General features: G+C 33.2%; 1 protein-coding gene across 1 annotated transcript in view; it reads right to left on the reverse strand.

Moving 5' to 3' along the window:
* Positions 1–288: 288 nt before the first annotated feature.
* ZNF804A (zinc finger protein 804A) overlaps positions 289–10,973 on the reverse strand; it is a 242,670-nt gene continuing 231,985 nt past the window's right edge. Inside the window, exons 3-4 of the mRNA XM_011356452.1 lie at positions 6,024–6,154; positions 289–3,981 (exon numbers count right to left, since the gene is read on the reverse strand). Coding sequence (XP_011354754.1) covers positions 750–3,981; positions 6,024–6,154 — 3,363 coding nt within the window. The 3' untranslated portion in view covers positions 289–749. The remainder of the gene's footprint in view (positions 3,982–6,023; positions 6,155–10,973) is intronic.

The raw sequence follows: 10,973 nt of genomic DNA on the forward strand, positions 1-10,973 counted from the left end.
TTATTTTAACATGAATTTCTATGGTTTATTGTCTGAAGAGCCAATTGTTTAGGAAATATAGTAAACTTTGAGTACACGTCACTTTAGAACAAACAGAAAAATAAATGGTTTTGATATACTTATTCTGAAAGATGGTATCATAGTTTAAGTACTGATAGAACTCCAAAGATATTTTGCAGGGCCTCTGAGGTTCAGAGATGCCAACGGATAGAAAAACAATATAAATCCAAAACCTGCTGTTGCTATAAATTCCCCAAACAATAAAACCAACTAAAAACGGGAGTTTGATTTACTTAAATATTTAACAAAAATTTATTGCAAGAGATATTTTTCACTGAATTTACAGTTTCAAGGAACATGGTACAAAACATAGTGCCATCAGCTTTGTTTAAACATTAAATAGGTGCAAATACACAAAGATTAAAAAAAAACAAAGAGCATACTTTACAACATAAATTATAGTACTAGAAATATATCTTATGTACATTATACATACTTTTAAGACATTTTAATATACAGCATATATTGTATTGATTTTTAAACTATTCAGTGCCTTAATAACATTATATATCAGAAACTAAGAATTTATTTGCATCATTAGACTTACAGTAAATGATTTCATACCAAAGAAGCCATATTTTGGCTAGTTTCTTTCCACCATTTAAATAGGAAATTATTCACTTAGATGAGCATCTACGCATATAGCAATAGTTTTCACATGATGTTTTCTTCCCCTTTTATGGTGATGACTAAAAGAGGGGCTGTAGTGGGATGACAGTAGGATGTGGGGAAAGCAGTGAAGGAAAGAGTGTGTGGGGTAAAGGTGGGAAAGCCAGATGGCTAGGATGAAGAACTGAAGCTTGAATGATTGGCATTTGAGGAGGAGCGACAAAAGTTGGCTGATTCCCAGGACAAAGCCTTGGTCCTACTGGTCCTACTGAGATTTGAGGTAATGATGTTCTGGTGAGAGATGGGACTTGGGACAGAAACTGTTGGTGTGGTTGAAGCACTTTAAAGGTTCCTGCAGCTGCGGCTGCAGCTGCAGCAGCAGCAGCTGCTGCATGCTGCTGCAAAACAGTGTGGTGGATAGTGGTTACAGAGGTAGAACATAAGGGCTGCTGCAAAGGCAAAGGCTGCAGAGGTGTGCTAGGGGGTGGGAGGGCAGCTGGAGGAAAAGTAAATTTGACCTTGTTGGCCAGCACATTCGGCGGGATGATGTGCTGGTAGACCTCACAGGGTAGAGTTTTGAATTTGTCATGGTTTTCTATCGGGATCAATAATGCTTGTTCTGGTAAAGCCAGTGGAGCCAAGATTTGCTCTGTCGTTACAAACGTATGACCACTGACATGTGCTTCTTTGAATGGTAATGGTGGTTGTGAGTTAAGAATTCCTGAATTACAACGTAGCCACTCAGTCGATGCCTCATTCACCTTTCCTTGTGGAAGGGCTTCAGCTAGCTCATAATGGCAAAGATATGATTTAGGTTGTTGTGACTGTCTGAAGTTCCTTTCAATATTACGCACCTTGAAAGGAATTTGCTTTTCATTAATATTTATATTCTTGCTTCTTTCTTTGTGTTCGAGCAAGGTATTGTCAATTTCTTCCTTTGCTGGGGCACTAGCTACATAGACAGATGTGGTGGGTGCATTGGAAATCTCTGGCAAGTCACAAGCAGTGGCCTCCACTAATAAATGCTCAGTTTCATCATTGGTTCCAGGAGGAAGGGGACTGTTAGGGTGTAAAGTCAGTTTGTTTTCTACTTGGTCTGTTTGTTCTGAGTTCCTTTCAACATTTGCTGTTTCTTGTGGTTTTATTTCCTCTTTTTTATCTTCATTTATTAACTCATCCTGGTGACATACGGAAGAATTGCCTTTCATGGGAGGATCTGCGTTCTCTTTGAGTTCCGAAGCTTCAAATCTGGTGCGGAATCTGCTTCTTTTCCTCCTCCGTTTCCTTTTAGGCTTAAAGGAAGCAGAAGCACATGGTGGCCCCCAAAATTCTTCTGGTAAATACTTCTGTTGACTTAAACTTTCATCTGAAGAATAAGAATATGAATGTTGTCTACGTTTTCGATGAAATCGTTCTGATTCGTTAATGAGAGAATTATAATCTCTTTTAACAGCTTGATTCTGACTCATGCATTTCATGTCATTTTGAAGAACTAGGCATCTGTGATCCTGACAGCTGGATAGTTTGGCTTTATAACTACAGTAAGTTCTGGAGTATGTTAAATTCTGTTTCCCAGAATGCATCATTGTTGGATTGGATTGTCCATTTAAAACAATCGAGTTCTTCATAAAGTGATTTTTAAAACTGATATCATCATTATTACTGTATTCAGTGCTCCAGATTTTACACATTTCTTCATTTTCACTTAAGTATATAGATGCTGACTTGGGTTTTTTATCAGGTAATTGATGTGAGTCTAATAATTGCTCTACAGCTAAATGATGCTTTTCTGAAATTGTTTCTAATAGATTTTTTCTAGTTGTATCACTGTAACTATTTTCCGTTTCCATTTTGAAGTGAGTTTTTGATTCTTTGGTTTTTTCTCCATAATGATGTCGACATAACTTTCTTCTTTTTCTCTTTCTTCTACTTTTACAGAACCAGTGTTCATGACTATCTTTCAACCTTGTTTTTTTGTATTTCTCATCTAGACTGTCCTGTTTTATTTGATTTTTAATAAAATTATACTTTTTTGTTTTTCTGATCCTACAGGAAATATTTTTATACTTCTGACCCATATTCTCATTTTTTCCAGAATCATATTTATTGGAGAAAGTATCTTCAGCCAAAAGAGGCATGACTTGGGTGAATTCGTTTCTCCTACTTCCAATTTCATAATCTGTAAGTGCTGCAATAGATGTGTCTTTGCAATCCAAAACAGGTCCCTTGCAAATATCTTCTTCCTTCTGCTGAGAATAAAGATCATTTAAGGGCATCTTATTTTTATCTAGATTGTTGTTTAATTTAGTAGACTTGAAGTCAAAACAGAGAGGATTACAGCTATAAGAAATTGATGGTTGAGTAGTTGTGTAAATCAGCATTTCTGATGGCCACTGAAGAACTGTGGATCCATCTTTGTTAAATACAGGTACAAATGGCTCACATGGTCTTTTATATAAATCTGCTTTTTTATGTAAGGTTATAGTATCCTCTTCAGAATTTGAAGAGGTTAGCATCTCATGGTTTTTATTTTCACCTCCAACTGTGGATGAATCATCGTCCTTAACATTTTCCTCTGTAGTTTGCAAAGATATGCAATGATTAGCAACATCGAGAACTGTGCATTTATCTCCTAACATCGCAGAACCATTACCACTCATAGGTATGTCTTCATTAATAACAACATCTTCCAGTGGTATTTGATCTGCTAATGGGACTGCATTTTGACAATTACCTGCATCAGAAGATAAAGGAAGTTGAAACTGGCAAAATGAAGGTAATAATAATGTATCTTTTTCACTAGAAACTTCTTTCATCTCTTGAGTTTGAGCAGTTTCTTTGTCAATGCACGTTCCCCCTGGTGGATGAAAAGAGATAGCTTTCTCTTCAGAACTCAAAAGCATATCTGTTGGTGAAGATAGTTGGAGATGACAAGCACCAGGGACAAATCTGCTTTTTCTGCTAAATCCTTTTTCCACAGAGGCATCATCATTGTATTCAGAGAAGGCTGCAGCTGAGGATTCCAGCTTCACGGATGCTTTCTTTGGAAATGCAAAAGAAAAGCCGATTTTGTGTCTGTGAATTCCCTGGGCTTGATCTCCAAGTTGATTATTTTTTGTATAATTATTTGCACTTTCTGGGCCTGCAGCAACAGTGGTAACATCTTTAGCACTCTCTTCACGATGAATCAAAGTATATTTGAAATCTTCTTGGTTATTAACTGAATCCACAACAGCTCTTTGGGAAATTTCATTACAGTTTTCTCTCACAGTAACAGTTGTTGACTTGAACATGGGGCCGCTTCCAGGAGCACTACAAAAAATAGCAAAAGTACATGTTAGGGCACTTTTGTGGGAAAATTTTCAAACACATTCATCTTAGAAATGTCATTATAATTTTTTTTTCAATTTTTAAAATTTTTGTAAGAGAATTACTTTCGTATGATGCAACTACATTCTATAGTGCTACAATTTCATTTTGTTATTGGATATTGTTTGAGAGAGTTTGGAGGTTCTGTCATGAAGTTACCTTTATAGCTATTAACAGCAATGTCAAGGATATTTCTATGCTCTCAATCAGTGCTTCTTGACCAAGATTTTTTACCCCCATGGCATCTTCAGTGACATTTTGGAGTACTGTAGAATTCTCTAAAATCATTTTAATTTACAAACACTTAACATCATCGATACTGTATAAAGAATAGAAAGCAAATTAAAGAAAAACCCTCAATCATGACTTCAGAAGGGCTGGGAATTCACCAGCATTCACTGAAAGTCTAACAAAGGCCAGGTGGAATACTGCAATGCAAAAATTACTAAGAGATAATACTAGCTCATTAGAGCTTTGAGTCTTTTGGAATTGCTATTCTTCATATTTAAAAATTACTCTGAAGTTATAAATGATATACAGTAAATAAAAGATAAATTTAAGATAAAAGACTACTTAAGATGCGATTTCTATTTATTTAGAATTTTGGTATACCAAAATTAGTGAGTTCCAGTTAAAAGAAATATATGTCTAACACATAAATAAGAAACTACCTAAATATCTCTAACCAAACAGAATCATACCATGAAGAAATTTCCATGTATTTAAAAAGTTTCTTAGAAGTTATAATTGGCCAAATTTTTTAATTTAATATTTTCTTTAATCTCTAACCCAATGGACTATTTCATTACCTTACTTGATTTATAAAAACAACAACTCTTTCCTAATTGCACATATTTAGAGGCATTGAATTAATGGGAAAATCATGTATGTGTATGTATGTGGTATATGTGTCTGTGTATGTGTGTATATGTATTATGTGAAATATGTACTGTATACTGAGGAAAGTAATTTAGATAAGAAGTATTGCTTCTTTTAGTACATATATTATTAATTCTAGTTTTCTTAATCTATTAGAATTTACATTTGCAAATGCTGCTTATAGGACATTAAATTACATAAGTCTTATATACTTTTTCATTTATTACCACACCGAGTAAAAAATTTGGTTTAGAACAATTGAATAGCAGTTATATTTTATTTGAACTGTTCCATATAGGATTCCAAATACATTTAATTTTATTTTGATTTTTTTCCCAAATTTGACATCCCAAACAATATTTTGATATATTGATATCATCTAACACCATTCTGCACAAAATAAATTCACTATAAAGTAGCATGATTTTAGACAATAGTAAGTGAGGCCTATTTATTGGGAAGAAGAGGGAAGGACACTCTAAATGGGGTCTTCTTTCCTTACCATTGCCCTAGCCTGAACTGTAGGTTCTAAATTGTACCACTATAGCTGCTGTTACAAGCTGGTAAAAGTGTAACAATTGTGAACTTCTTACAGTCCAGTTATAGCTCATTCACAGTGAAACTAATTTTGACTTTCCTTTGAAATATATAGGTCTTTCTGACCTTTTTCTTATATTCCTAAAAATAATTTAAAAAAAATGTTCTCCAAATTTTCAATTAAAAAAATAAGTTCCTCTTAAAACTCTATTTATAACAAAGGTATATGATGGTGCTTTGGTCTCTTCAATCAAAAGTTTTGAATTTCACCAAGAAATAAAATAACTTTCAACTAAGATAGCATAAATAGCAGAATAATGTGAAATTTATTTTTTTACAAACTAAAATTATAGTAATTTTGGCTTTTATTGAAATGAGCAGTAAACATGTTTGCATAAAATTCAATTTCAATTTACTGTTAAAAATCCACAGAAAGCCATGAAAATGTGATACTTATTCTGGGTATAGAGAGAAATAAATTTATGTTCTATGTTTCTTTATTTCTATGTTTCTTTCTTTTTTTTCAACATTACATTTTAAGAAAACTTAACATTTCACTGCATACTCACCATACAGTTTCTTTTCTTAACTCAGCCAGCTTATGCAGGCGTTGGAGTGCCTTTTCCTGTTTTCTTTCATCTTTCCTGGATTTAGATGCTACATTTCGGGCAAATTCCCTTTGTTTCAGTTCTTTGAGCCTCTATTAAAAAATATGGAAATGATTAATAGTATTTGGGTCTATTGCAATGTTGAAGTTACTATTATTTTTATCATTGGAGCTTTCCAATACATCATCTTTGACCTCATCCAAGGTAAATACACATATGTGACAATCCACTTCAAAATAAATTATTTTTCTTTCCCTTTTGGTTTGTAAAAATGCCAAAGCATATTATTACATTAAAATATATATCTATGCCTTAGCTAAATTGGAATTGAAAACTTTCATCTCTGCTTATTGATTATTTCCTGCCAAGTTTCTCATCTTAATTCAGATGAGGTGTTGGAGTCTTGTAACTCCCTAATTTTCAAATAAATAAAGTTAGTTTGTATATTTCAGCTGTATATTGCCATGTCCTCTTTCTACTCTACTGCATGACAAGGTCCAGAGATGGGGACAGAGGCTTCAAAGAATGCATCATCAAGAACGAGGAAGTGGCATGTGTTTAGGGATAATTGGTTTCTTAGGAACGATCCTATTAATAAGGGGAATTTAGGTAGCACAAATTCTAGTAAGTGTAAACGCTGTACAAGTGGATTTCCTCAAAATTGGCTCTGAGGAAAACATAGTAAATTCCCAGCGTATGGAATCAGCTCCAGTCACCCTGACACGTCCAGAATGCGTAAACCCTTTATTAGAACAATTATTAAGAGAAATTCCTTTTGACGCGCCTCTTAAAGATGTTATGAATAAATTACAACAAGCTGAATTACTAGAACCAGCTTATACTCCTGTTCCCACACAGTTAGTAGAAAAATTAGTAAAGTATAAGAAATTTACTTATAAGCCTGTGCCTACTATGGAAGGGCCTCCTCTTGTGGCCTACTGGATAAATGGAAAACTCTGGTATCCACCTAAGGCGGCTAATAGTATGAAAAGATTACCTGATCCTCCTTTGCCTTTTACAGGAGCTTATAATGAAAATAGCATACGCATAGTGAATAAAGATGGAATTCATGTGCCTTATAATAGTTTAAGTTTATAGAAAGGCTGGCTAGGTCAGGACCTCCTTAGTGCTTAAAAAACAAAGGAACAAAAACTTAGCTTACAAAAGCAGCTTTGTAAAACCGATTTTTATAAATATTTTCCTCAATACTGCACCAAAGAAACTTTTGAACAGCTATGAGAAAGGTTCAGCTTGAACTTTAAATAATAGCATAAATCAAGTAGCAATTAAAAGATTTCTTCAGTCAGAAAGAAGAACATCTGCCCACAAGCCAATACTTGCTGTTATGAATACCTCTATCTATCACCTTTACTTAAGTCAAACTGTATCTTACGTAATAGATATAAGACTTAAAAGTTTAGATTATTCCATCAGGTAGTTCTGTTCTAATGATTGAGAAAAGAATGTACTAGTTAATCATGAATATTAATAATAATATACTTTATAAGATTTTCTGCTTCGCCTAACCACAGAAATTTAACTCCCTGCTATCTTAAACGCAAAGTATAATCAAATGCCAAAATAGAAAGTATAAAAGTTGTAATCAAATCACAATAAAACGGAACAGTGTCACATCGCCTCTGAGCTGTGTAGTTGACTGTCTCCCGCGCCGACGCCTTGCCCCGCTTCGGGGCCCCCTGGATCCTGTCGTGGCTGGACCGCGGCAGTATATAATAAATTTCATATGTTGATGTGCTTTATGTTAGAAAGGTATCTGGTCCTTTTTATATTTTCTAAGAGTAACTGTCCTATGTTAATTCATAAGGTAAATGACCTCCACTAATGTGATTGAAACAATTCCTCCCTTCAAATATCCCAAATAACTTAAGATCTGGAAAGAAAATTAATAGTGTTTTTTGTGAAAATTCTTTTCACATTAGGTGTATTTTTCATCTGTATTAAAGGGGCTCTTTTTGGGGGTTGAAGGCTAGAAAAAGAGCATGTCAACTAGAACAGAATTGATAAATAACCATGTACGTGGCATGATTTAAGAGACACCAGAGTGGTCCCATACCCCAAATAATTTCACTATAGTCTTTCATAGAGACAGTGTATAGTTATTAAAAATTAAGGTACTATATTTTCTCATGAAGGCTTGTGTCATTACACAATTGTGATATGCTAGAGCCTCAGAGTAGGACTCAAAGAGATTAAAACATATACTAACCACGTTTCTATGAAGTGATTGAACAAAGTCTTAATAAATGCCTTATACATATACACTGATATAAGCCAGTGCTTAGAACAATGCCGTATATATAAAATGCTTGTTTAATAAATATTTGTTGATTTATGTATGAATCACTCAGATCCTTCAAATTAGGAACTTTTTACCTCAAACAAATATAGTGATACTAAGAAAATATTATTAGACTCCTGGTCATCTTGGATTGTATCTGCTTAATTTCATCTACATAGTATCATAGCTTAAGCTTTAAATAAACTCGTATATTTAGATAAGGTCTGTAAAATTATTTTAAAATAATTTAGAATGATTATTAAAGTTATGTAAAGATATGTTGAGAGTGCTCATTTGCACTGACATATTTATGAAAAATGGGTTTATTCAGAGCTGAATTTCAATAAAAGATAGATTAAGCCATAAATATCCAAATTGTACAAATACTTCATAGAATGTAAAACTTTCATTCTAAATTTTAAGCATTCATAGTCTTGGTCGTCGTTATTTCCTAAATCCTTGCTGTCATATTAAGTCTCATTCAAGAGACAATTATCGAGCATTAGCAACAGTCACCCTATTAAAAGACTGGGATTAAAAAACATATAAGAAAAATGTTTTTACTTTTATCTAGTGTATGTCTGTGTGTCTGTGACTATATGTGTTGGACAAGTGTGTGTGAGTGTATGTTTATATGCATTTGCAGAAATAAGAAGAGCGCCCACATAGGAAGAGCTAACAGCAATCATTGGCTGAGGTATTGTTATTGTGCCATATACAGATAGACTGAGTACTCAAAAAATCCTATGGAAAGCTACCTGGGAAAAGTCACATCTATTCTGGGTCTTGAAGGAGATAAAGGAGTATAAGAAATCAGGGTTGGATTTGAGGGTGAGAGGATATTTCAGTAAAAATAAAAAGTTTTGTGTAAACATAGAATTAGGATCATGCATATTCTAAAAAATAATTGCGTACAAGAAGTATGGCAGAGCAGAGTGTATGTGTGGAAGTGATGAGAATTGATTAATTATATGTTGCAAACAAATCCTGAGGTTTCTATCATATGAAATGCGACTGGAGGAAACACTGAGAGACTTTAAACGATGCAAAGCCACAATAGGATTTTCATTTTATCAAGATTCTTTTGGCATCAGTATGCATGAAATTTTGCTGTCGAACAAAATTAAAGACAAAAAGACCCATAAGGAGGATATTACAATGATCCAGGTAAGAGCCTTTTCTAAGGCAGTCGCACGGGGGAGAAAAAGTAGAATTGCTGACTTATTTGATGTGCACAATTAATGTTCCAAATGATATGCATTACACTTACTAAAAAATGCTACCTGCCATCATAAGAGACATTCAATCATGAGAGTGTTTGGGTGCTAGGAGGTGAATGATAACAGAAAATTTGAAAGGCAACAGAAATTGAATTCTTTAAATTAAATATGTAAATAAACCAAAGTGCAAAGCAAACAAAATAGGTTGCAATCCCAAGAAAGAACTATTGTTCAGTTTTTTTAAAAGTCTTATTTATAAAAAGTGATATTTTAGCAAGTTGAGATAATTTATTTCCTACTAGGTCCTTTAGGAAACTGGAGACAATGAACAGGAACGATAGACGACTATTTTACTAAAAATCTTTAGGATAAAAGTTAATTTCTGTTCTACACATATTTATAAATACAGTTTTTATTATGTACATATAAATAAGCATAAATAAACAAGTATAAGTTAAAAGTATAATGCTCTTAACAAAAAGCAAAGCTTCTTTTCTAAACTAAGTATATAAAATGCCAAGAATTTTACTATTTACTATTTCAGATTAACTACTCTGATTTGAATTAAGCCATTTTCAATTACAGAGTAGTTACATATATAGGAGTCTGTCAATTATCAAATGCCAGCACTGCTGTGTTATCTGTGATATAATTGCATAATTGACATGGCTGGAATCAGTTCCTAAATGTAGATTTAGAGAACTGTGTATATTTAGAATGTAAATGTTGTTTTAGTCTTGTAGGGGTTGTCAAGAAGCACCAAGCTAAATTCAAGTGTTCCTTTTGATTTCAGTCTTTCTCTTGGTACACATAATTCTCTTATCTCAGCGACAGACTTCTGATATCAAGGTAAATGAACATGCTTAATATTTAGAAATTATTCAGATGCAAAGCTTATACACTCTGCCAAATACTTTGGTTAGTTTCAGGCTAGAATTTATCAGTCTTTGTATTTTTTTCTTATATTTTTCTGCAGCAAAAATCAAGTTTTACATCATATATTATACCTAGTAGAGTGATTTTAAAAAGTAAATAATAGAAACCAAATAAATTCTTTTGAGAATGTCAAATAGAAAAAAAAAACAAACAACTTAAGTTCCACACAAATAAATATACACGATAATACATGTGAAACTGATGGAAATATCAATTCTATTTCCACAGCTTCCCCAACAATTTATTGAGAATCACTCAAAAGAAATTCTAAATGATAAATGTCAAGACAGAAATTAGAACATTAAAAGAAATTTGTGGAAGGATGTGGTCTAGCTACTGTATTACAAAACAAATTATAATGTACATTGGCATATCATTCAATATATGCTTTGGAAATATGCAGGTAGAGAACGGAAAGACATAAGAATCAATATTCTTTGGTTATGATATCATCAG

The sequence above is a fragment of the Pteropus vampyrus genome, unplaced genomic scaffold (assembly GCF_000151845.1).
Source record: "Pteropus vampyrus isolate Shadow unplaced genomic scaffold, Pvam_2.0 Scaffold2, whole genome shotgun sequence".
Taxonomy (NCBI): Eukaryota; Metazoa; Chordata; class Mammalia; order Chiroptera; family Pteropodidae; genus Pteropus; species Pteropus vampyrus.